The sequence below is a fragment of the Hyperolius riggenbachi genome, chromosome 1 (assembly GCF_040937935.1).
Source record: "Hyperolius riggenbachi isolate aHypRig1 chromosome 1, aHypRig1.pri, whole genome shotgun sequence".
Classification (NCBI taxonomy): domain Eukaryota; kingdom Metazoa; phylum Chordata; class Amphibia; order Anura; family Hyperoliidae; genus Hyperolius; species Hyperolius riggenbachi.
In genome coordinates, this window is record NC_090646.1 from 505,081,230 (window position 1) to 505,109,227 (window position 27,998).

The following is a 27,998-nucleotide window of genomic DNA, read 5'->3' on the forward strand; positions in this document are numbered from 1 at the left end:
TTGTTGTTTTTTTTAAATAAAGGGGAAAATAAAGGTAAACAGCGCTGCAATCTCCGTCAGTGCTGTACAAGTGACAGCCTTGTCATTTAACTATGCCTCGGGTGTGCTCACAATCTAATCCATGCTATAGTCCTATGTCATGTAGACAGAGTGGGCCATATGCAATTCACCTTTTCACCTGAGTTTTCTCCTAAGAGATAATTTTTTATCTTCTATTTAAAATAACTTTTTAGCACTTTTCAACTAAAAAACGGACCCAACGTAAATGAAAAAGTGTTATATAGAAGGGAACAGGATGGCGTGGCACTTCTCCTTTAAATGAAAAAGTACCATCAAACTTAAAGATATCACCTAGGAGAAAACTCAGGAGAAAAAGTGAATTGCATATGGCCCAGTGCAGTGTATGGATTGCACGCAGAACTGATCTAGGAGGGGGAGGGGGAAATAAAAGAAATAGGTTTATTTAAAAAATAAAAAAACAATCATTTTTTATTAATTAAAAAAAAGCCTAATGATCACAGCAGCAATCAGAGAACACCAAAAGAAAGCCCTATTTGTGACAAGAAAAGGAGGTAAGATTAATTTGGCTGCTAAGTTGTATGGCCGTGCAATAAACCATTAAAGAGAGTCTGATGTGTCATAAAATGCCACTTTTTATGTAACATTTATGTTCAGCAATGCTTCATCCCCGTGGCAGATCGCAACATTTAAACCCCCCAAATCCCTGTGGGAAAATGCGGGGATCACTTCCTCATAGAGGCAGAACTTTGGGCTGCAGCTCTGCCTCCATGCGTGTCAATCCCCGCTGATTGCCGCCTCACCCGCCCCTCTCACACCCTATATGTAATATACAGATAAGTTAATTGGCTTCCCCAGTGGTAAAAGCCAGCTAAGAGATGCCCAAAAAGCAGACCAAAAGCCCTGAAAGTGTGGTGGCGATGGCACAGAATAAATAGGTGAAATTTGGTGGGGAGAGGGACACCAGTAGCAGAGGGGAACAGAGGAACTGCAGTGGGGGAGGTGCAAAGTGGAGACAAGGAGGGAACAGCGGTGAGAGAACACCGAACCTCTGAATGAGTTTTCTAAAGTGAGGTGTTTTTTTTGGTTGTTAAATATTCTTGTTTTTTTTTTTTTAGGTTTTTTTTTTTTTTTTTGCACGATTATCCTTTTGATGGATCCATAGCCTGCAACTGAGACATCGTTTTCTGACACTGGGCAGTACATTTCTGTCTTGATAGCCTTGGTTTCATTGTTCCTCACAGGCTAGTACATCAGAAGTGGAAGAGGCCGTAGGAGGCAGCGCAGTGAGTAACTTTGGTGCCGTCAGAAGACAGAGCAGAGGTTACATTTAAAACACTGTAATTTGGCCTCCAGTAATATAATATATATATATATATATATATATATATATATATATATATATATATATATATATATATATATATATATATAGATAGATATATATATATATATAGATATATATATATATATATATATATACATACAGTATATACTCACACACACACATACACACACATATATGTGACCACTAATTCCCATGTAATCATGTTTCAGAGGCATAAAGCTCTTTCTCAATGATCTGTCACCATATGGTATTACAGGCCTGGTATACCAATGTATCTCTAAAGATCTGCTAATATCTCCAGTGACAATATCATACATAGCTCAACAAACCTACACTGAATTAATTTTAAAAAAGTCTTCTATTTAGTAGTCAGGATTTGACACTATAACTGGGCTATATCAGCTCAGAGGCCCAGGGCACACCAAAACCACTAGCAGATCGTCAAAACGCTAGTGGGTTTGGGAGCAGAGAGCCGATATTTGACGAGTGCACACCGAGCGGATTTTGTATGTGATCCGCCGGCCACATCCGCATCTGCATGGCTAATGTATCTCTATGGGCTGGTGCACACCGGCGGTTTGAGGTTTTAAGTAAGCCGCAAACGTGCAGCAAGAGGCACGTTTGTGGCTTGCTAAAAACCTCAAACCGCTGGTGTGCAACAGCCCATAGAGATACATTAGCCATGCGGATTTTCAAGCGGATGCGGCCGGCGGATCCGCCCAGTGTGCACTGGGCCATAGTGAGGGTTGCTGAGAGATTAGTAGATTTGAGATTTCAGTGGTATGCATATTTTTCATCCATACAAAATGAAAAAAAATTGATATTCTGAGTTTATCAAGCAAAAATATTTTAAAAGAGTACCTATTTTATAATTTATAAAACATTCAATGCAAAGCTCTACCTCAGAGCTGCAAGGATCGGCAATAGCTGGCAACTGAATTACTTATTTTCCCGGTGTCTACGGCGGCCTAGAAGGGGAATAGTAATGAATGCCGCCATGACTTTTGCAGGAGCAGGGTCAGGGCCAATTCTCTCATGAAGCAAGGTGAAACATTTGCATCAGGCGCAGAGATTACAGGGGCAGCATGTTTGTACTGTGTTTACACCAATGGTACCCATACACTGTACAATAAAAACATTTGAGTTTCCCGTTTATTCTATCAAAATGATCAAATCGAATGAAAATTGAAAATAATATTTTTGTTTAATCAAGAAAAATGAACGATTATCCTGTTTTGTGTTCCCAGCAGCAGCTTCTTATTACTCGCTTTGTCTCTTTTGATGAAGCAGAAATGGCTCTGCAGACCGGGCAGCATGCATCACTACAGTGCAGAGCACATGGGAAAGGGTATAGAGGTTGGGGGCAGGGCGCTCTACACGAGAGCCTGATGCACACTGAATAGGGACAGTCCCTGTAAAACTTTGTATGATTCCTTATCAGTGGCTGAGCTGATGCAGTCATTAGGGCCGGATTTCTGGGAAGGCTAGAGAGGCCATGGCCTAGGGTGATAAAATCAGATAAGATCAGAAGGGCGGCATGACTTGGAGAGAGAAGAGGTTATATGTCAAAGTAAATCATCTCTTCTGGGCTCGCAGCGCAGCCAGTGCCCTGCTCTGCACTGCACTAATAGCTGAATTCCAGAGTTCCCCAATCCTTGCTTCTCTCTCTCACACTTCTTGATGTGTTATAACAATCTGGATCAATCATAACTGCCACCTGATGAGCCATTCCTGGTGATGGACATACAAGTGGATGTGAAAAATAAAAGGGATTTACATTACAAAGCAGATAGAACTAAGTTCCGCTGAGTTTTAATGCAGGAATTCACAAACATCAGTGAGGTCTGCTAGTTTCTTCACTTTCTCTTTTACAGCTATGACACTGACCCCAGAAGCAGTTAAAGGGATACTGTAGGGCGGTCGGGGGAAAATGAGCTGAACTTACCCAGGGCTTCTAATGGTCCCCCGCAGACATCCTGTGTTGGCGCAGCCACTCACCGATGCTCCGGCCCCGCCTCCAGTTCACTTCTGGAATTTCTGACTTTAAAGTCAGAAAACCACTGCGCCTGCATGCCCGTGTCCTCGCTCCCGCTGATGTCACCAGGAGACACAGACCATACTGGGCCTGCGCTGTGCGTTCTTGATGACATCAGCGGGATTGAGGACACGGCAACGCAGGCGCAGTGGTTTTCAGACTTTAAAGTCTGAAATTCCCGAAGTGAACCGGAGGTGGGGCCGGAGCATCGGTGAGTGGCTGCGCCAACACAGGATGTCTGCGGGGGACCGTTAGAAGCCCCGGGTAAATTCAACCAATTTTCCCCTGACCCCCCTACAGTATTCCTTTAATTACACTCTTATCTAACCCTAATTTATGACGGTTTCGCTTTTGTTTTTTTCTTCCTAGCCAGCAGTGGTCTCAGTTAACTCTTTCCCGACTCATTTTCTGTCCTTCAGCTCCTACCATCCATGAGAACTGGAGGGATACAAATGCTGTTTGCATTTCTTTCATTGCTACACTGTCACTGTCACCTGAGCTGTTACTACCTCTATGCTAGTGTGTATGGTTTTGCATCCTTCTGCTTTCCTGTAGCATTAGAGCATTGTACCATCTTAGCCATTAATGAAAGCAGAAAGTTTTGAATCAGGATGATACCATATATTGGCTTAAAAGAAAAAGAGTAATCTTTCTGCTAATAAGCCTTCTTCAGTCTTTGTTTTCTGTATACTGTCAATATGTTAGAGCACACCACCATATGTACATTCAGCATTCAAAAGAGATACATAGATTTTTCAGCAAATATAAATAAATGTCATTCAGATGCTTTAACATCCTTGGCGGTAACCCCGTGTGTCACACGGGGTAAGCCGCCGGAGGGTGCCGCTCACTCGCTCAGGCCCTGCTGGGCCGATTTACATAATTTTTTTTTTCAAACACGCAGCTAGCACTTTGCTAGCTGCGTGTTTGGTCTCATCGCCGCCGCCAATGCGCCGCTACCCGCCGCGATACAGGCCCCCCGCATACCCCTTGCGCAGCCTGGCCAATTGCCGCCAGGCTGCGCTATGGGGTGGATCGGGATTCCCTGTGACGTCACGACATCGGTGACGTCGATGACGTCACTCCGTTCATCGCCATGGCGACGGGGGAAGCCCTCAAGGAAATCCCGTTCAGAACGGGATTTCCTTATGGGCAAGCGCCGCCGGCGGCGATCGGTGAGTACGGGGGGACGCAGCAGGGAGTGGGGAAGCATGTAGCTAGCTGTGGTGACAGCAGGCCTAGGGCACTGGAAAGTACAAATCCGGCCCTGGCAGTCATGCAGAGAGCAGGAAGCTTTTTCTCTCCATGCCCTTAGGGCTTGTACACACTAAGGGCACTTTTGTTTTTTTTAACTAAGGGCGCTTTTGTTTTTTTTTAAGTGCCGGTGATTTTCAAAATCGCCCTAAAAGCACTAAAGTGCTTGAAAAAGCGCTTTGTATAGCGATTTTCCCAGCGCTTTCATGAAGGAATACATTGTATTTATTAATTACTAGGTGAAAGAGTTCACTTCCTGACTGACGTCAGGAAGTGAAAAAATGAATAGCTCTGCACAAGCGCTTAGAAAATCACTTAACAATAAAAAAACAAGTAAGTGCCGGGAAGCGCCACCCAAAAAAACGTATGCCCAAAATCGCTAGACGCTGGCGTCAGCGATTGCGATTTATGATGTGAACAAGGCCTTAGTTAGTCTCTCGGGACAGGGAAACAGGGGGCAGCGCTGTGAGCTGCAGGATGCCTGCAGAACAGATATTCTGGAGTCTCAACTTGTGCCTGTCCCCAGATACTGCACTGGCCCTGGTGTGAGGGGGGATTCTAGGCAGCTGTAATCACCCCCTGCATTTGCCTATGGGGTGAGACTTTTTCAGCTTCACCCTGTAACCAAATTTTGCAGTGCCATTTTTACATGTATGCGGTGAGGCTGCCATCGCTTTTTACTTCTTCGAGTGATCCATCAAGTTACCAGTAGCAGTATTCCACTGTATTTTAGTATTGAGTGGTGCAAGGAAATATAATAATCAATATTCCCTGATTCATCATTATGTATGGAGATCATTTCCTGGATCAAGCGTGTATTGTATTGTGCATGTCTAGCTTTAGGAGTCTCCCCATAGTAAAAATGTGGCAGAACTGCCTAAAATGTTTTCACCAGATTTTGCTTCAGGAGGGTAATGGGTGACAGTAGAGTAGGGGTGCTAAATTTTCCTAACCAGTGGTATGGAAACTTAAAGAGAAACCGTGACCAAGAACTGAACTTCATCCCAATCAGTAGCTGATACCCCCTTTTACATGAGAAATGTATTCCTTTTCACAAACGGATCATCAGGGGTCTCTGTATGACTGATATTGTGGTGAAACCCCTCCCACAGGAAACTGTGACGACCATGGCCCTGGCAGTTTCCAGTCTGTGAACCTTGCTGCATTGTGGGAAATAACTTTTTACAGCTGTTTCCAACTGCCAAAAAAGAAAGCAGCAGCTACTTCCACTGACATCAACTGCTAGCAGTAAAAATGTCACCATGTGATAAATGTCAGAATGTAAATCAGGGAGAGGAAAGATTTTACAATGGGCAAACACTGAATTATTTATATATAATTATTGTAAAAAGGAAGCACTTTTTATTACATTATTTTCACTGGAGTTCCTCTTTATATAGTACTAGATGTTGCTATAATTATAATTGTTATTATTATCATCATTGTTATATAATCATGATAGGAACTTTTGTTAATGAAAGGACATCAGGTATGGAGAAGCAGCGGCAGTCCAGCAGCGATTCCTCTTGGAGCAGCTGACCGAGGCTGGGAACACAACAGCGAACTGTACTCCCTTCACCTCCCATATTCCCCACTTGGAGATCTGCATAGCCACACCCGCTCGTTTTCCATTGCTCGGGTCTTGGCTTCGGAAAACGCGCCTGCGCAGTGTGCTCTCTCCTTCCACTAGTTGTTGCTGCTGCTCCCTAAAGTGGTGGTTGCTGTGGTACCGGGCGGAGGGTCTCTCTCTGTGGACAGCCAGGCACCGGGAAACCTTGTCCCTGACTCTGGGGAGCCATCAGCGGGCATGAGGGACCGGCTGGCCGAGCTGTCAGCGGTAAGTGTGCATTATGGTGATCACAGTGTAGCGGTGCGCTGCGTATAGCGGTCCTGCCTGTTCCCCAATGGAGGGGATGGGGAGATCCTCCGTGTGCCACATACACTCGCACGCCTCGCCATGGAGACTTCTCGGGCAGATTGTCAGTTCCTCTCCGCCCTCGTCACACTTCCATACAGGGTTGGGAATAAATGAAGCGTGACTTTTCAGGCTCTTGTTGCTCTGGAGTCTCTGCCATTGGAAGGGCTGGAAATGCACGCTGGGATTTGTAGTTCTTCAGTTACAGTTAGGTTTACAGCTCCTGTAGTTGTACAGGTGACTCCTGGGCAGTTAGCAGTATACAAAGTCCATGCACAGGTTATTATGTGACTATGGCTCTCTCTTCAGCTCTTCCTGTTAGCAGTTTACATTTTCTTGACATGGTTATTATGGATTCCTGCTCATGAGCTTGTAGAACTACACGTTGGTTTGCAAATTTTGCATTAGAAAAAGAGAAGTGGGTGGGAAAGTTTGCTAAAAATACAGAGGTGAAGTTAAAGAACAACTGAAGAAAGAGAAATTGGAGGCTGACATTTCTTTCCTTTTAATGTGGACCTGAACTCTTGCACAGGACAGCAGGAAAACATAGAGAGATGCACCCTTTATGTATTTAGAGAGTTTAACCTGTTTAATTCCTACTCATTTGTGTCTAATCACTAGTTGTAATTTGATCTCTCCCTGTGTCACATTACTGCCACTGGAGAGATGGCAGATAAGCTCATTTGAAAGCACAGTATGTTAACAATATATCTGCTTCCATGAATCAGGAAGTAGAAACAGTGCAGATTTTTTTTAGGACTTGTATCAGCTGTAGCAAAGAAATGCTTTTTGTTTAAAGGTTTTTATGCTGTTGTGTATCTCTTAGAACCAAAAGGACATTGGGCTCTATTCATAAAACATTTGGGGCGGAAAAAATCGTGGAGGGAAAATACCGCATCGGTATTTTAGACCTCTGGGTGGTCATTCATAAAAATCTTGCCAGCTGTGATGCAAGTGCGGAGATCTCCCGCTGAAGGCTGGCGGTAAGCTGTCGGAAGGCATGCGGAAACACTGAAGCCGGCAGAGTCCCTCCGTGCGCTGCTCTCTCTGGGAGGTCTGTCCCATTCACTTTCATGTAATCCGAACACTTCTCGCTACATCCGAGGAAGCGGTATTTCACGTCCATATTCCGCTTCCTCTAATATTTATGAATTGACATTTTGTAACTTTTTCTAGATAAATCTAGAAAAACAGTGCACAAGGCGGAAATTTCTTGCTTTGCTTGGGAAATGTAGCTTATCATGCGGAAACCGCTTTTATGAATGCCCACTTTGCTAAATGGATGGGAAAGTCAGCTGTTTTGAGCGGAAAACTTGCGGGGAACGTTTTATGAATAGAGGCCATTCTGTGTTCCGGTCCACTTAAAACAATACAAGTTGCCTTGCTGTTCTGTTGATCCTCTGCCCCTAATACTTTAGTCGTATACCCTGAACAAGCATGCAGCAGATCTGACAAGATTAGCAGCATGCATGCTTGTTTCTGGTGTAATTCAGACACCACTGCAAATAGACTAGCGGTGCTGCCAGGTAATTTGTATTGTTTAAAAGGAAATATGGCAGCCTCCGTATTATTCTTGCTGTCTTTTAAAAGTCTTTGTAAAATGATAGAAGCATTTGAAAGACTAAATTCACACTATGGAGTATATTGACTAACCTACTGTTACCCAGCAGGAAACACTATCTCTGACACCTACCGAATAGGTTTAGTAAAATTGAAGTGAATGCCACAGGTTAGGGTCCTAGTGTGCAATTTTATAGTTTATTTCATACAAATTAGTGGTTATGACCAAATTAGTGAGTTTGCCATGATTTATTCCAGGGATTTGAGTTAGTTTATAAAGTTTCCTGCTGGGTCCCCTCAACTAGATTAGCTCCCACTTAATTTTTAGTAATCAGGATAACAAGTGTGGAGTCTTATGCTTTAATGAGTAGAGCCGGTAGGGTCGGTTCACACGGCTTCAGCAGGTGTGTTGATCAAATATTCTTCTGCAAGCGTTCAGAAAAGCATTTGACATCTTCTGGTATGGCTCGATAGATAATTTCCGACATGTCCGATCACTGATCGTTTTGCCGCTCAATTTCTCATTAAAGTGAATTGCAAAAAAAATAAGAAAATCGAGCGGCCAAAACGATCAGGCACAGAATCGAGCGCCAGAATCAACCCGTGTATTCTCAGCATAAGAGCCAACCAATTTTAATAACTATGAACAGATTATGTAGGTAAGTTCTCATACCACATATTAAATAAAAGTAAAATTGACCAATTAAAATTGGATGTGTATGTACCCTTCATTTAATATGTTCCTTACTGATTACCTTTTTCATATATTTAATACCTTGTACACACTATGCAATTTCCCATGAGATAGGTGGGTCAAATCAATCATTTCCATCAGGTCTGATTTCATATCTGATGTTTTTCTGATCGATTTTCCAATAACTTCTGTACAAAATCGTCTCAGAAAAAGGAACGGAAATCAGAACGGACCTGTTGGAAATCGATTTGACCTGTCGATCTGACAGGATATTGCATAGTGTGTACCAGGCATAAAGCCCATACACACATTAGATGACTCAGCCAAGAAGTCGATAATGACCACCTCTGCTGAGAATGCAGGTTATGTACAGTACAGACTCCTCTTGGCCAGCGATCAACCTGGCCGGTTTATTCTGATGGCCGAGAGCGTTTCTTCTCTGCACATAGCCTGCTCGCCATGTGACATCTCTGCCACTATCCCACACCAATAGGAGCAGAACACGATGTGTCTGTAAGCCTTAGCCCAGGAATGTCACTGGGGAGAGATCCCCGGCGGGTGACATGCCTCAAACATGTCCACAGTATGTATAGTGTGAATGAGACCTAAGCAACCATTTTGGGGATAACTTTCAAGCAGGGCTGTGAACTCGCTGTTGGAGTTGGAGCTATTTTGGGTACTTGGAGTTGGAGTCGGAGGCGGTTTTATAGTCTGAGGAGTAGGATGATTTTTGTACCGACTCCACAACCCTTCTTTCAAGCTCCATTCTCCTCTAGAATTTTTGATTTAGTGAACTTTTAAAGGAAAGCCATGGTGAGAGGGATATGGAGGCTGCCATATTTATTTCTTGTATACAATGCCAGTTGCCTGCCAACCCTGTTGATCTTTTGGAGAAAGTAGTGTCTGAGTCAAAACTCTGGAACAAGCATATGGCTAATCCAATAAAACCCGAGTCAGCTAAGAGTATCTGATCTGCTACATGCTTGTTCAGGGTCTATGGCATAAGCCCCATCTACACGATACAATTCTTTGTGCGATTCAATTACGATTCTAGTTACGATCCGTTTAAATCCGACATGTCCGATCAGGATTCGATTCAATTTGCCATTGCAAAACAATGGCAATTCGAATTGAATCGAATCCTGATCGGACATGTCGGATTTAATCGATCGTAAATAGAATCGTAATCGAATCGCACAAAGACTCGTATCGGGTAGATGGGGCTTAAAAGTATTAGAGACTCAGGATAAGGAGGATAGCCAGGCAACTGTTATTGTTTAAAAGGGAAAAAAAATGTGGCAGCCTCCATATCCCTCCATATCCCTCTCCCCAGGGGCATTTTTTATTGATACAGATTATCTTTAAAAATGTAAGCGTTTGGCTGTGCAGCAATCATCAGACTTGAATCCTGTATGATACAGCATCCTGTTTCAAAACATCTGTAACGTAGATCTGTCCTTGCGTTAGGGATGCGGCTAAAACATCACTTCTGTCGCATCGCACTGCAACGGTATGAACGGCCCCATAGACTTTCATTGAGCTGCGGTGGGGTGCATTAAAAGGAACCTTAACTGAGAGGGATATAGATGTTTCATTTTAAATAATACCTGTTGCTTGGCAGCCCTGCTGATTTTTATGGCTGTAGCAGTGGCTGAATCGCACACCTGAAACAAGCATGCAGCTAAGGCCCGGTTCACATTAGCGTTCGCTATCCGGATTTTCCGGATCTGATCCGGACCGCATACTGTACAAACGGAACGTACGTTCCGCATAGCAATGCAAAGGCTATGCGGACGTTCACATACGTACGTTCCGTACAGTACGGAGCCGGATCCGGACTCCGGACTCTTTTCCAACATGCGCTATTTTTTGTGTCCAGATCTCCGGCCCACGCTTCCTGACCGGAGCCTGACCTGAGCCTGACAGCACCATCAGGAACACAGAAACCAATGGGAAACGGAAGGCACAGAACACACTGCCTACAAAAACCTGACGTTCTACCCCACTTCCTATGCGTATGCAAGCGGCCATTTTGGATGGGGACACATGGGCCAAGCATGTCTGGAGTGGAGCAGCAGCGACAGACGTGCTGGAGCTGTTTGGCAGAATATCGGAGGTGGAGGTGATGCCTACAGCGGAGGAACCCGATTGTACATGTGCACCAGGTGCACCTTCTGCTGACCCGAACACTTTTTTATTTATATTTAACTATTTTTTGCCTACGGATCCGGATGGCAGCCTGATGCATGCCTGATACAAACGGACCGTATCCGGATCGGAACCGTACGATTCTGATCAGGATCAGGTCAGGATCCGGTCTGTTTACTTGCCAAAACGCAAGTGTGAACGGGGCCTAATCCAGTCTGACTTCAGTCAGAGCACCTGATCTGCAGTATTAGAGACACAGGATCAGCAGGAGAGTCAGGCAACTGGTATTTTTTTAAAAGGAAAAATCCATATCCCTCTCACCTCGGGTTCCCTTTAAAGGGAACATTAACTGAGAGGGATATGGATGTTTCCTTTTAAACAATACCAGTTGCTTGGCATTCCTGCTGATCTCTTTAGTTGCAGTAGTGGCTGAATCACACACCTGCATTAGCATGCAGCTAATCCAGTCTGACTGAATGCAGCTAATCCAATCTGAGGCCCAATGCACACCAAAAACTTCTAGCAGGTCCTCAGATCGCTAGAGGTTTTTGAAGCAGATTTCGGAGCGATTCCTAGGCATGTTTAAAGAGGTTTTCTAAACCTGCCTAGCGTTTTTTGGAGCGTTTTTGTGTAGCAGATTTCATATATTGTTACAGTAAAGCTGTTACTGAATAGCTACTGTAACAAAAACGCCTGGAAAACCGCTCTGATCTAGCGTTTTTCAGAGTGGTTTGAGCTTTCCCCTATACTTCACATTGAAGGCAGAGACACCTCAGAAATCCAAAAAATGCTGCAACCCGGGAGTTTGCGTTTGTGGGAAAAAACGACCTGCTCTGGTGTTCACCGTCCCATTCACTTTCATTATCCAAACGGTTTTCCCCCTGCAAGCGTTGTATAAAACGCTGCAGAACCGTTCGAGCACCAGCCCTAACTTCAGTCAGAGCACCTGATCTGCATGCTTGTTGAAGGGCTGTGGCTAAAAGTATTAGAGACACAAGATCAGCAAGAGTCAGGCAACTGGTATTATTTTAAAAGGAAAAATCCATATCCTTCTTAGTTTAAGTTCCCTTTAAGTGTACCCAAGCCGAAGCTAGAGTACACAGTCAAATACTTACCTAAGAAGAGGGAAGCCTCTGGATCCTAATGAAGCGTCGCTCGTCACCGAGCGCGGATCCTCCAGAGATTACTGATAAGGGATTGTCAGTAATCTGATAGGGGCCACATTTCTTTACAAGCATGCCCGCAGTGATACTGCACCTGTGTGATTATGGTTGTAGCTGCGCAGTAAGCCGGAACCACTTGTGCATGGATCCCCCTACCATGGTAAGTACCCTAATTGGCCACTTTTTTTTCTCACTGATTTTGTTTAACTGCTTCCTACATGTTAAAGGCCTCTACTACATAGGTGGGGCTGAACTGAGTGCTTGTCAGATAGTTCAACCTCCCATCTGCCGGCCACTGAGCACCTTGTGGCTGCAATTTCATCCAGCCGAAAGTCAGTTTTGTAACACGTGTCAGCAATTGGCACATGGTGCAGTCACCTGGTGGCAAAATCCCCACATCACTTAGATGTGAGCGAATGTGGTGGCCACCTCTCCATTGCATGTACTGAGTTTGCAAGCACCCAGCCTGTGCACAGGATCAGCTGACTTCAGCCTACCTTATAAAAGAGGCCAAAGGCTAGACCAGGCATGGGCAAACTTGGCCCTCCAGCTGTTAAGGAACTACAAGTCCCACAATGCATTTGCATTTGAGTCATGACTGTGGCTGTCAGACTCCTGCAATGCATTCTGGGACTCGTAGTTCCTTAACAGCTGGAGGGCCAAGTTTGCCCATGCCTGGGCTAGACCCATAGGGCATTAAAACAGAGCCAACAAGCCCATAGACATTGGCACATGCACTGTATGTCCTGATTTATTGTAACTTTCCTGAAGCATTCCTTCTCCTGATGCTGTGTAGTTTCCACATTATGCAATTTTACTGCGTTTAATATCCTCACATCATTAGTGTGAACAGAGCCTTAGGGATGGGACCCGTCCCACGGTGGTCACACTCTGGCCCTCGGAATGCACAGCTGACAATTTTTCAAGCTGTGCAATTTTTAGCTTTTCTGGCTCCAGCTGAGGCGCTGTTGCAGCTCTCAGCACAGAAATAGCTGATCCCAGTCGGTTCTGCTCTACTGCACAGGCGACTTGCCATTCCGGAGCCGCTACTGCGCCTGCGCTGGACCCGGGAAGGTAAATATTTACATGGCTGCCGTTCATGGATCTGCAGCGAGACCACCGTGGGACGGAGGAGGATGAGGGGAGCCTCAAAAGGTTCCAGAGGCTTCCCCCTCCCGAGTTGAGTGCCCCCCCAGGGGCATTTTTTATTGATACAGATTATCTTGAAAAATGTAAGCGTTTGGCTGTGCAGCCATCATCAGACTTGAATCCTGTATGATACAGCATCCTGTTTCAAAACGTCTGTAACATAGATCTGTCCTTGCGTTAGGGATGCGGCTAGAACATCACTTCTGTCGCATCGCACTGCAACGGTATGAACGGCCCCATAGACTTTCATTGAGCTGCGGTGGGGTGCATTAAAAGGAACCTTAACTGAGAGGGATATAGATGTTTCATTTTAAATAATACCTGTTGCTTGGCAGCCCTGCTGATTTTTATGGCTGTAGCAGTGGCTGAATCGCACACCTGAAACAAGCATGCAGCTAATCCAGTCTGACTTCAGTCAGAGCACCTGATCTGCAGTATTAGAGACACAGGATCAGCAGGAGAGTCAGGCAACTGGTATTATTTTAAAAGGAAAAATCCATATCCTTCTCAGTTTAGGTTCCCTTTAAAATTTCCACCCCAGTGTGAAAGGCCCCTTAAGGAAACCTTAATGCTTCGTTCACATTTATACGTGTTGCTGTGTGCATTTGGGCAATGCTTTATAGAAGTCGATATGCAAGAACATCAGAAGTCCATAAACTGCACTGCCTAATGTTCAGACTACATGCACTCTGCAGCAGTGTGATGCGCTATCGCACTGTTGCACGCATATTTCAGCAAAGCGCAGTGCTTACCCTTTCACTGTAGTGAATGCGATCAGCAGCGCAGATGGTAGTGTTTTTTTATAACATTGCATCATTCTCTAATATTTGCAGTTTACACACTACTCAGCATCCTAAATGATTTTACAGAGCATCCCTGTGAACTATTGACTTCTCCTCTGCAAAGAAAAAGAAGATACAATGACCTCAATTCCAGGGCTGTGGAGTCAGAGCAATTTTGGGTACCCGGAGTCAGAGTTGGAGTCTGTGATTTCATAAACTGAGTCGGATGATTTTTTTTTTTTTTTGTACAAAATCCAGCCTTGGTAAGTATTAGACTAAGGAGTTGGAGTCAAGGAGTCCGTGTCAGAGCCATTTTGGGTACCCAGAGTTGGAGTCAGTGATTTCATAAACTGAGGAGTCTGAGTTGGAGTCTGAAGATTTTTGTACCAACTCCATAGCCCTGCTCAATTCACTAAGCTTATCTCCTGTCTTTAATAACGTTTCTAGAGTTGTTACCATGGTGATTAGGCATGTAGTATTCAGGCAACATTTTAAGTTAACTCTCCAATCCTTAAAATAACTCCAGAATTCTAAAGTTAAAGACAGGCTGCATGTGAAAGTAACTACAGAGGAGGTAACGTAGGGAATGGAGAGATAAGTTTAACTCTCAATTATTGGTCTCAATTCACTAAGCTTATCTCCTGTCTTTAATAACGTTTCTAGAGTAGTCACCATGGTGATAAGGCAATGAAGAGATAAAATAACTCTTACTGTGTGGAGGTAAGTTTTTTTTCTCTTGCCTTATTATCTCCAGCATGATCTTAGTGAATTGAGGCCAGTGTATTCAGGAAACATTTTAACTCAGGCAAACCTAAAGTTAACTCTTCTGTCTTTTTTTTTTTTTAAGTTAAGGTGAGTTCTCTAAAGTTAACTCTTCAATCCTTAAAATAACTCCAGAATTCTAAAGTTAGACAGGCTGCATGTGAAAGTAACTACAGAGGAGGTAACTTAAGGACTGAAGCGATAAAAACACTCTCTGACTGTAAAAACTTATCTCTACACCTTAATAAGGCAAGATCGATGTGTGGAGGTAAGTTTTCTCTTGCCTTATTATCTCCAGCATGATCTTAGTGAATTGAGGCCATTGACTGACAGTTGAGATAATAAGCTTTAGAAGACAGAGCTCTCTGCCACTTTGAAAGTGGTGGAGCTCAATGCCTTTTTTGCATAGATAACTGGAGTGGGGAGCTCAATGCCTTTTTTGCATAGATAACTGGAGTTTCTTAACTCTTCCTGTACTAGAAAGTGGAAACAATATTAGACTTATGTCTCTGGTCCTAATGTTTTATTTCTTAGCTGTACTATACATATAAATCCTATCATTTTTTTTTTTCGCTTCAGTGTCTCTTAAAGAGCTGTTCATGACTTTGCTTCCATTATTTTTATTATGCCCGGTTTGTATAAAACTGTTTTTATAGCCACATTTATTTGTTAGCGGATTAGTTATTTATTGCCTTGTGCTTGTATGTACTTGCATTCCTTTTTTCTTTGCCACAGGCCATATGCTGATTTGACTGTCTAATGTTGACACTTGCTATTCACTTAAACCCTGCAGCAATTTTTATCTTCCCATGGAAGCAGCATTACAGCTACAGAAAAGAGAATCATTTGTTATGTGTTATTCTGACATTCATGCAAGCAATCATGACTTTGATCTCCAAATTTGCTTTATGGTACCCTTCAATCTTGAACAGTGAATTAATAACTGTATGTGATTTTCCTGCATGTCAGGAAACCGTGCATAGTTTCTCTGTCCCTGGAGTAGTGGGGGGGGGTGGAGGGGAGAGGCAGTGATTGATCATATTTCACTTCCTCAGTACCTGTAGGATTCCTTTCTAGAGACAAGGATCCTCTATACAGCCGTTTGGGATGCTATTATTATTATTATGTACAGGTAGTCCCCGGTTAACAAACAAGATAAGGGACTGTAGGTTCGTTCTTAACCTAAATCCGTTTTTAAGTTAAAACACTGTGCTATCTCTGTCCCTTGGGCCACCTCTGCTCCCCCGACTGTCACCTCTGTCTCCCTGTGTCCTCGGCTTCCTTCTCTGTGCCGCCTCTCCTCCACTGTGTTCCTCTGTACCCGTGCCCCCCTTCGTGCCTCCTTCTGTCCTAGTGTTGATTGTAAAGTGCTAATTTCACTTGTGAAATTTCACTTAAAATCTCACATAGTGATTTCTAATAAACTTTAAAGGCCTCGATTCATAAAAGTGCTGTCGGGAAGGTAACGTCGAGCGGGTAAACACCGCTGTCGGTATTTCCGCCTTCAGGGTGGTAATTCATAAAAATTTTGCTACTTGTGACAGGCGTGCGGAGATATTCCGCTGTAGGCAGGCGTTAGGCTGTCGGGAGACATGCGGAAACAGGAGAAGCAGGCGGAATCCCTCCGTGCGGTGTTCTCTCTGCAGCTGCTTGGGAGGTCTGTCCCATTCACTGCACTGTATTCCGCACGCTTCTCGCCACATCAGAGGTAGCGGTAATACCCGTCCGCATACCGCTACCTCTAATCTTTATGAATTGACATTTGTTACTTTTGCTATGATAATCACCGCGCAAGGGGGTGATTGATCACTCTGCTCGCGATATGTCGGCTTTTCATGCGGAAAAAGCCTTTATGAATACTGATTTTGCTGTGTGGTCGGTAAAGTGAGCAGTTTTCAGCATTTCCGAATGCGGGAATGCTTTATGAATCGAGGCCAAAGAGTCTGAAGCGAGAATAAATCTCGCTTCAGACCTCATAGATAGCAGGGGCATGTGTGCCCCTGCTAAACCGCCGCTATCCCGCAGCTTAACGGGGGTCCCTAATCCCCCAAATCACCTCCGTAATGCGGGGGAGCGCTTCCTGGTTGGGGCAGGGCTAACCGCCGCAGCCCTGCCCCACGCGCGTCTGTCAGCGCGTATCTCCGCCTCTCCCCCGCCCCTCTCAGCCTTCCTTCACGGAGAGGGGCGGGGGAGAGGCGGCGATGCGCCGCTGATAGACGCGATTGGAGGCAGGGCTGCAGCCGTTAGCCTTGCCTCCAGGAACGACCAAGTCTGCGACCAAGTGTCGCAGTGGGGGGTTTGGGAGATGAAGGGACCCCCATTTAGCGGCGCTATAGCGGCGGTTTAGCAGGGGCACACGTGCCCCTGCTAACTATGAGCTCTGAAGCGAGATTTATTCTCGCTTCAGAGTCTCTTTAATTGCAGTGAAAAGATGCATATTAAGATATCCTATTCCCAGATTAATAGTCATAATGAAGTAAAAATATTGTATACTCCAGCTATTATGCAACCTGGCAGTTTAATCTGGATTATTCTATGTTCCAAAAAGTTTTTTAGTTTTATTTGGGCTGTATAAATAAGTTAATTTGAGTGTAACATGTATTTATCATCAGCTCTAGGACCAATTTCATGTGAGTTTAAAACTTAATTGGCTTGTGAAATGAACTGTAATAACTTTAACCACTTCAACTCTAATGTTAGGTACACATGATGCAATTTTCTCGATTATTTCCAACATGTTTGATTGGATTTCCGATTATTTGCACAATTTTTCATACAAATGAAAAAATTCAATGCTTCGTCCGTTCATTCGACAATAACTTTTCACTACTTCTCGCACTGAAATGGTATATACAAAAATGTTTTCGCCACAAAGGGCTCTAATCACAAAACCTCTCATAAATGACTTACTTATCCCCTAATTGAGAAATGGGTAGTCAGATAAACTAAACTTCCTTCAGTCTCCCATATACTGACTAGAGGTACTGAGAAGAGGTAATTTAGACCCAAACTTTAACAATATCCTCATTCATGTTGGCAGTGGCCATCTTGAATGTCCATTAGTTTAATGTTTCAGCTTCCAAACTCTTCATATAGGTTTTAAAACTGCTGTACTTGGGCAGAGATGAAACGATCACGGAGAAAAATGCATTGAAGTTGAAAGATTTATTTATCAATTCCAGAGCTGTGGCTGGAAGGTACGATACTTGCATTTCTCTGTCCTAGCCTGCTGATGTGCAATTGTGGCCATAGCTGTCCATTGCGGCCACAGCTGTAAATCGACTGAAAAATCTCATTGTGTATTCCCAGCATTACAAGTGTGTAATCAGTAGGCATGACTCACAGCACCTAGGTGTTAGCAGGGCTAGCTGTACATGCAGATAGATGCGTTAACCCTTCCTTTGCTCCCTGAAGGTTCATCCAGTAAATTTTCAGGGCTTTTGGGGTATTGCTGTGCATTGTAGCAAAGAAATGTTTTCCCCTGATTGTTTTCATACTGTGCCTAATCTTTTAGAGTAGAAAGGAAGTTCTGAGCTCCGATCCATCATCTAAATGTAAACAACTTTTATCCATCTGGCATACATGTGCTTCAGGATCTTTGCCATACATTGGTGTAATAAATGGTTTTGTATGACTTTTGAAACTGTTATGATTTTTATCAGTCGTCCTTTTCAGGGACTTGGAAGTGATAATCTTCTCTTAAGGGACCCATACACCGGTCGATTTCAGCGATCGATCGATTCTATTGATCAATTTGCGGACGATTTCGATCTTTTTGACAGGATGGAAAATCTAGGTCGACATGCTGCTGGCAGCAGATCTTTGGCCCATAGAGTTGCATTTGATCTAATGGTGCAATGCTGCATTTAGATCGGTTTCCAATTGACTTCATTCTGAAATGTATGGGAAATCTGTTCCTAGTGTGTGGAACACATCAGATTCTGTCAGATTGGACTTGACATGCATCTGACGGAAAGCTACAGTGGGATGCGAAAGTTTGGGCAACCTTAAGATTCTCCTGTATAAATCGTTGATTGTTACAATAAAAAATGTCAGTTAAATATATCATATAGGAGACACGCACAGTGATATTTGAGAAATGAAATGAAATTAATTGGATTTACAGAAAGTGCGCAATAATTGTTTAAATACAATTAGGCAGGTGCATAAATTGGTAATTTTTTTGATTACAAAACCTTTAGAACTAATTATTGGAACTCAAATTGGCTTGGTAAGCTCAGTGACCCCTGACCTACATACACAGGTGTCTCCATTTATGAGAAAGAGTATTTAAGGGGGTCAATTGTAAGTTTCCCTCCCTTTTTTTTTTTGTTTTTGTTTTTTTTTTTAATTTTCTCTGAAGAGTAGCAACATGGGGGTCTCAAAACAGCTCTCAAATGACCTAAAGACAAAGATTGTTCGCCATCATGGTTTAGGCCCAGTTCAAACTTGCGTTTACAGCCCAAACTGTCAGTTGAAACGGATACGTTAAAGTCCGGTCCGGGACCCTTCCGGTTCCGTTCAGTTTCCGTTCCGTTTGTATTTGGTTTTTCATACGTTTTACATCAGTTTCCGTTTTTTAAAGAGATAAGATACTGTATATATACCTGAGGTCTGGAAGGTGTGGAAATGCACTGTGGTCATTGTTGGAGAGAGCCTGCTGTGTGGACGTCATCGTTAGAGACTGCTGTGTGGACCATGGATCCAGTGTATTTATAAAGCTTCTGGCTTGGAATAGCATCTTTCCTGATATTTACCTACTACTATGTGGGACGTAAGCGTGCTACTCGCAGGAGATGGTGGGTGCACCCTCTGCTAATAAAAAGACAGAGGGAGGGACAGTTCCAGACGCTGTACCGGGACCTGAGACTACACCCAGAAAAGTTCTACAGCTGCTGCCGGATGTCCATATCACTGTAAGTAAATATACCTAAACACCCCACCCCCACAACCCCTATATCCATACCTAAACTACACACCCCCACAAAACCAACACCCCACCCCCACCCTCCCCCAACACCTTGTCCCACAGCAAACTCTATTCTTCCTTTCCATCTCCTGTCATAGGTTTGATACCCTCCTGGACATGGTGACGGATGACCTCAGGAAGAAGGATACCAGGATACGGAGAGCTGTCACACCACAAGAACTATTGATTACTCTGAGGTTAGTGAAAACTATTTTTTTTATTACAAAACAAAAATTCCAACACTTTTTAACATGGAAGTAAATAAAATTCTTCCAACATGGAAGAGATCAAACAAAATGTAACATATTGTAGATAAATGGTACAACAAATGGACACAATTGTCCCCAGGTGCGGGTACAATGGGCCACAGAGCCCAACTAGTGCAAAGAAGGGACACTAGTTCCCTGGATCATACAGTGTACAATGTGGGTACAGAGCCCTTTGGACATGGCCTTCTAAACCTGGGCCAAAGTAAAGTCAGCATGACAAGGCCAAGTGGCCAAGCCATGTCATGTTATCTACGTCACAGGTTCTGAAGGCCATGTCCAAGGGGAGGCCAAGACTAATGTCTTCCTTTACAATTTGGGTTCCGTGCCAGTTCCATGGAAAAGGTTTGGTGAACTTGTGAGGTCAGGAGTGTCAGGGTACTAACCATGGAAGTGCTTGAACTTGTTCCTAAGTACCTTCTTTCCTCAAAAGCACTCCCTCTATACCCTTGGTAGCTTTGGGAATTTGACAGGTGGAGGTGCTCTGTACATGGGCTGTTGGGTCAGAAATCGTGGGTCCATGTGAGATTTGACGGCCTCTAATAAACTGTACTGGCACACGAGCATGCTGACACTTGGGACTTTGTCCACAAAAGGAAGAAGGGACATGAGGGTGTGGTAGGCTGGGTGCGATTGGTGTCGCATAAGGTCAGCACTTTGATTTTGCATCTGTTGCATCTGCTGCTGCATCTGTGAAACTTGTTGGTGGTGGTGCATTAGCAGTTGGTCAAACTGTGCTCGATATTGTTCGTGCAACAGTTTCAATTCGTCCTGGTAGTGCGCGTGCACAACCTCTAGCTCTTTTTGTAGTGACTCGATATGGGCACAATAACCCTCCATCAAATGACTTCTGTCTCCATCCTGCAACTGCCTAGTTAGGATAGTTTCCTGGCTTCTAAGTATGCCTAGTAGGCCTGATACTGCACCCAACATCTCGGCTTCCCTTCTTGTGGGTACAGTACCAGGAGCAGCTCTACGCCTACTTGCTGGAGGAGTGTCCTCACTTGGTCGGACTCTGGTTTGGGAGACTTGGGTGGGAGTAGTGCGAGGGGTTGCGGGTGCCTGTGCCAGTGGAATGTCCTGTGTGGGTGGTTCAGGGTCAGTAGTACCAGGGAGTACAGGGGCTGTAGTACCAGGGAGTACAGGGGCTGGAGTATCAGGGAGTACCAAGTCCTCACTAGACCTCCTGGAGTCAGACAAGTCTCATCTTGCTGGTGGAGTGTAGTCTTAGTCCAAGATAGGGTCATCAAAGGTGTCATCCTCAATCTTCCTCACTGTCCTGTAGATAGACCTAATTTCTGTCCATGTCCACATCCTCCATAAATCTTCAGTCCTGTAGATAATACAAAGGAGAATGTTAATATTATATACCATGTGTTATAGGTGAACATCATATACCATGTGTTGTCGGTGAATGGTCAAAGTAGTTGAACTCACTCTCTAGGGTCCACAGAAGATTTTAGGAAAGCCAGCTGTCTCGCGTAGCAGTAGAGTGTCCTCTTTGAGGAGCCACTTCCACTCAGCTGTTCTTTAGCCGAGATGCTCAGATCCTTTATGTAGGCGTCATGAACACTTCGCCATCTGGTTTTGAATTTTTAAACTGCAAAGACAAAAAAAAATTAATTTGATTATTTCTCTCCTAGGTTCTTCGCAACTGGACAAACATATGCATCACTACACATAACATTCAGGATAGGGAAGAGCACGGTGGCAGGCATCATTGTGAGGACCTCCAGAATCCTCTGGAGAAGGCCGAGGCCCACATATATGCCTGTTCCGGACACCCAAAAATGGGAGGAGATCGCAGACCTATTCTGGACCCAGTGCAAGTTTCCTAATTGCGTTGGTGCGATCGATGGAAAGCACATTAGGATTCAGAAACCATTGTGGAGTGGCAGCCATTACTTCAATTATAAAAAGTACTTTAGCATTGTGCTAATGGCTGTGGCGGATGCGGACTACAAGTTTGTGGACTAAAAGTTTGTTTACGTGGATGTGGGGTCATACGGGAGTCTGACTCTGGCATTTTCCAGCGTACGACCCTGTACCAGCGGCTGGAGCAAGACTAACTACAGCTACCCGTGACAAACTGTGGCCTGGGACGAGGACACCCGCCTACCCCTTTGTGTTTGTGGGAGACAAGACTTTTGCCTTGTCTACACACGTGATGCAGCCATATCCGGACTGGGGCCTCAGTGAGAAGCAGACCCGTTTCAATGCTCGGCACAGCCATGCTCGGCGAATGGTGTAGTGTACATTTGGAATCCTGGCGTCAAAATGAAGGACCTTTGCTGCTGAAACCGGACAACGCTGTCCACGTTGTCAAGGCAGCATGCATTCTCCACAATTTTGTGCGCCAGGAGGAAGTGGACGTTCCTGAACCTCGAAATGTACTTCCACTTCAGCCGATGCGGAGGTTTGCTACAAGGCCCAGAATAGTCTGCCTCCGAAACAGGGACAAATTGGCAGACTATTTTATGTCCTCTGCTGGACAACAATAAAAACTTTTTTTATTTTGTTCATATACATTTGTTTAGTTGACCTGTTATGTTGTTGTTTTTTTTTTTTTTTTTAGTATTTTTAGTATTTTTCTATTGCTTTTTAATAAATTATTGGTTCTACATTTTGAATGGACATCCTGTCGGTTTGTGTGTGAACAGAGCATGTGTGTCTGGGCCGCAGGCCTTGGGCCTGCGGCCCAGACACACATGGGCGGGACACAGGCGGCACAGACACACGTGGGTGGGACACAGGTGGTATTAAACGTGGGTGGGACACGGGTACACACGGAGCATGCATGTCTGGGCCGCAGGCCTAGAGGCCTTGCGCTTGTGGCACAGACACACGTGGGTGGGTGGGACATGGGTACACACAGAGCGTGCGTCTGGGCTGCAGGCCCTCGGCCCAGACAAACGTGGGTGGGCAAGGCCTGCGTGCTACATATTCAATATAAAACCCACCCCATACAACAAAACAAAGATGGCCGCTGTACCATAGACAGCATACAGGAAGAGGGCTAGAAAGGTCCGTTTTTATAGGCAGTGTGTCGTCAACTTCCATTTTCTAGTAGTTCCTATTGAGCTGCAAAACCTTCCGGATCAGTTCCCGCAGGGCACAACGTTCCGGAAAAATAGGGTCTGCAGCATTTTTCTGGACCGACCGCCGGAACATAAAGTCCAGAAGGAAACTGATCCGGTGGGGTGGATGGATGTGTACGGAACCAGGCTTTAGAGGAGAGATACAGAAGGCTGTCTCAGAGATTTCAGCTGTCTGTTTCCACAGTTAGGAGCATATTGAGGAAATGGAAGACCACAGGCTCAGTTCAAGTTAAGGCTCAAAGTGGCAGCCCAAGAAAAATCTCGGATAAACAGACACGACGAATGGTGAGAACAGTCAGTCAACCCACAGACCAGCACCAAAGACCTACAACATCATCTTGCTGCAGATGGAGTCACTGTGCATTGTTCAACCATTTGGTGCACTTTACACAAGGAGATGTTGTATGCGAGAGTGATGCAGAGGAAGCCTTTTCTCCACCTACAGCACAAACAGAGCCACTTGAGGTATGCTAAAGCACATTTGGACAAGCCAGCTTCATTTTGGAATAAGGTGCTGTGGACTGATGAAACTAAAATTGAGTTATTTGGGCAAAACAAGGGGCGTTATGCATGGAGGAAAAACACAGCATTCCAAGAAAAACACCTGCTACCAACAGTAAATGTGGTGGTTCCATCATGCTGTGTGGCCAGTGCAGGGACCTGGGTTCCACTCAGTATCAGCAGATTTTGGAGACAAATGTCCAGGAATCAGTGACAAAGATGAAGCTGTGCCGGGGCTGGATCTTTCAATGCGACAATGACCCTAAACACTACTCAAAATCCACTAAGGCATTCATGCAGAGGAACAAGTACAACGTTCTGGAATAGCCATCTCAGTCCCCAGACTTGAATATAATTGAAATTCTGTAGTGTGAGTTAGAGAGCTGTCCATGCTCGGACGCCATCAAACCTGAAATGAACTAGAGATGTTTTGTAAAGGGGAATGGTCCAAAATACCTTCAACCAGAATCCAGACTATCATTGGAACCTACAGGAAGCGTTTAGAGGCTGTAATTTCTGCAAATGGAGGATCTACTAAATATTGATTTCATTTCTTTTTTTTTTGTGGTACCCAAATGTATGCACCTGCCTAATTTTTGTTTAAACCATTATTGCGCACTTTCTGTAAATCCAATAAACTTCATTTAAATTCTCAAATATTACTGTGCGTGTCTCCTATATAATATATTTAATTGACATTTTTATCATAACCAACGATTTATACAGGAAAATCATGATTATTAACAAGGTTGCCCACACTTTTGCATCTCACTGTATCTGATGGTGGAATCTGCTGCAAATCTATCAGTGTATGGCCACCTTTAGAACGCAACACAGTAATCACCAGTGTTTTCTTCAGTGATGGGATTTTAGGTTGCGTGTGTTGGCAACAGAAATTCCTGATACAGTGATGTAATGTCAATTGGTACACTGTAGGAAATCATGTACAGCAACAGTGGCCAGGTGTGAGTTCTGCCATTGAAAACCATAGCATGGAAAGGTGCAGGGAAGAGCATCTATTGCACTGAAGTGGAAACAGGACTCTCTTTGCTTTGTTCTTTCTACTTGTCTTTGTTTTAATGTCATGCGATGCCTCAGCTCTGATCAATGAATAGCTGATAAGTCACCTGTGAAGAGCAGTAGCCAACCAAAGTTTATTGTGATAATGTATAAATAAAAGCACCTTTTTTGTTCTTTACCCCTCAAGGAATACATTAGTAGCTAGTCAACCTGTTGTGGCAGTATAAAATGTTCCATTTATTAGTATTTCAGTGTATAGCTATACTCAAAGGTGTTTTTCATGCCGTCATGATTTCCATTCTGTTGATAGCAGGCTAGCTGTCCTGAGTAACTTGCACAGGCAAGACCTGCATCTGTATTTCCCAGTGACACATTTAGACAAGGCCTTAAGGGAGGCACATTCCATTTAAAAGCGCTGGCTTCATATTCTTCCAGCTGTTTGCCGTTTCCTGTGCATCTACTTAGCTCTTGTCAGTTTGTTTATGTATTAACAGATTTGTTTTTAATCAACGGCGATGCTTTGCTTACTGCTAGCCCTCCTGAAACTTGCCCTGGCTGAATGGATTTATGTTTATGTATATGAAGAAATTCTCTCAATGCTGAGGAAAAGGTTGAGGTTGTCTTTTCTACAGTAGCTTGTTTGTGCATCAGTGTAATCGCCCCCAAAATGCAGGAGTTTATTTATATGATCCAGTGAACGTCTTGCATTACGCAAATAAATTTGTTTCCCATGCCATCTTCCTGGATGGCCATCCTAAGTAATGTGTCCCTGTGCTTGAAGAAAACTCAAACAAGAAAGTCATGACTATAGCGTATTAGATCAGAAATGTCTTATGCTCGGTACACGCAATGCAATTTTCTGACTCATTTACTGTCAGATACATTATTTCCAAAATGTCCGATCTGATTTCAGATTGATATTCCATAGAAGTAAATGGGAAATCAGGTCGGATATGTTGGAAATAGTCTGTGTCAGAAAATTGCATTGTGTGTACCTAGCATGACATGCTGCAGAAACGCCTAGTGAAATGCAAATAATGGAACTGATGATTATTGTTGATTTCTATAGATAGCTTAGCTTGAGTTCTTTCCATGGTCTAGTTCAACGTTTTTGGGACATGTTTAGAAGCAAAAATATCCACAATTATTGTCAATGGCCTCGATTCATAAAGCATTCCCGCATGCGGAAATGCTGAAAACATGTCACTTTACCGACCACATAGCAAAATCTGTATTCATAAAGGCTTTTTCCGCATGAAAAGCCGACATTCGCGAGCAAAGTGATAAATCACCGCCTTGCGCGGTGATTATCTTAACAAAAGTAACAAATGTCAATTCATAAAGATTAGAGGAAGCGGTATGCAGACGGGGATTACCGCTACCTCTGATGTGGCGAGAAGCGTGCGGAATACAGTGCAGTGAATGGGACAGACCTCCCAAGCAGCAGCAGAGAGAACACCGCACAGAGGGACTCGGCCAGCTTCTCCTGTTTCCGCATGTCTCCCGACAGCCTAACGCCTGCCTACAGCGGAATATCTCCACACTCCTATAACAACTGGAAACATTTTTATGAATGACCACCCAGAAGGCTGAAATGCCGACAGCGGTGTTTCCCCGCTCGAATTTACCTTACCGACAGCCAGGCCCGCCATCAGGGGGGTACAACTGTGACTTCCGTCATGGGGCCAGGCCCAGGGCCCGCAGCCTCGGGCCCCCCCCAGGCATTAACCTGCTGAATGGTCTCTTCCGGCCCCCCCCTCCCCCAGCGGCCGCCGCTGTTAATACCTTAGCAGCGGCCGCTCTCCCCTTTCCAGCAGCATCTCCCGGCTGCTGTGTGTGATGATGCGGCAGGAAGCATGGCTCGGTTCCCATAGTAACGGCGATACACATCGCCGTTACAGGAAGCCGCTGCCCTGCTTCCTGCCGCATCATACACAGACAGTAGCCGGGACTCGGGAGATGCTGCTGGAAAGTACAGGCGCCGGAGAGGGGAGAGCGGCTGCTGTTAAGGTAACAGCGGCGGGGACGAGCGGGGGGCACCACCTACCCATACTGGGGAACTATACTGGCTATACTGGGGCACTATACTAGCTATACTGGGGCACTATACTGGGGTGCTGTACTGGCTATACTGGGGCACTGTACTGGCTATACTGGGGCACTATACTAGCTATACTGGGGCACAAAACTGGGGGCAACTATACTAGCTATACTGGGGCACTATACTGGCTATACTAGCTATACTGGGGCACTATACTAACTATACTGGGGCTCTATACTGGGGCACTGTACTGGCTATACTGGGGCACTATACTAGCTATACTGGGGCACTATACTAGCTATACTGGGGCACTATACTGGGGCACTATACTAGCTATACTGGGGCACTATACTAACTATACTGGGGCTCTATACTGGGGCACTGTACTGGCTATACTGGGGCACTATACTAGCTATACTGGGGCACTATACTGGCTATACTGGGGCACTATACTGGCTATACTGGGGCACTATACTAACTATACTGGGGCACAATACTGTGGGCAACTATACTAGCTATACTGGGGCACTATGCTGGCTATACTGGGGCACTATACTGGGGAACTATACTAGCTATACTGGGGCACTATACTAACTATACTGGGGCACTATACTGGCTATACTGGGGCACTATACTAGCTATACTGGGGCACTATACTGGGGCACTATACTAGCTATACTGGGCACTATACTAGCTATACTGGGCACTATATTGGCTATACTGGGACACTATACTGGGGCACAATACTGTGGGCAACTATACTAGCTATACTGGCTATACTGGGGTACTATACTGGGGAACTATACTGGCTATACTGGGGCGCTATACTGGGGCACTGTACTGGCTATACTGGGGCACTGTACTGGCTATACTGGGGCACTATACTGGCTATACTGGGGCACTATACTGGCTATACTGGGGCACTATACTGGCTATACTGGGGCACTATACTGCCTGTACTGGGGCACTATACTAGCTATACTGGGAACTATACTAGCTATACGGGGCACTATACTAGCTATACTGGGCACTATACTAGCTATACTGGGCACTATACTGGCTATACTGGGCACTATACTGGCTATACTGGGGCACTATACTGGCTATACTGGGGCACTATACTGGCTATACTGGGGCACTATACTGGCTATACTGGGGCACTATACTGGCTATACTGGGGCGCTATACTGGGGCACTGTACTGGCTATACTGGGGCACTGTACTGGCTATACTGGGGCACTGTACTGGCTATACTGGGGCACTGTACTGGCTATA

The 27,998-nt window shown here is 44.6% G+C and overlaps 1 protein-coding gene across 1 annotated transcript in view; it reads left to right on the forward strand.

Moving 5' to 3' along the window:
* Window positions 1–6,320: 6,320 nt before the first annotated feature.
* Window positions 6,321–27,998, forward strand: part of STX2 (syntaxin 2) — a 93,104-nt gene continuing 71,426 nt past the window's right edge. Inside the window, exon 1 of the mRNA XM_068243631.1 lies at window positions 6,321–6,492. Coding sequence (XP_068099732.1) covers window positions 6,463–6,492 — 30 coding nt within the window. The 5' untranslated portion in view covers window positions 6,321–6,462. The remainder of the gene's footprint in view (window positions 6,493–27,998) is intronic.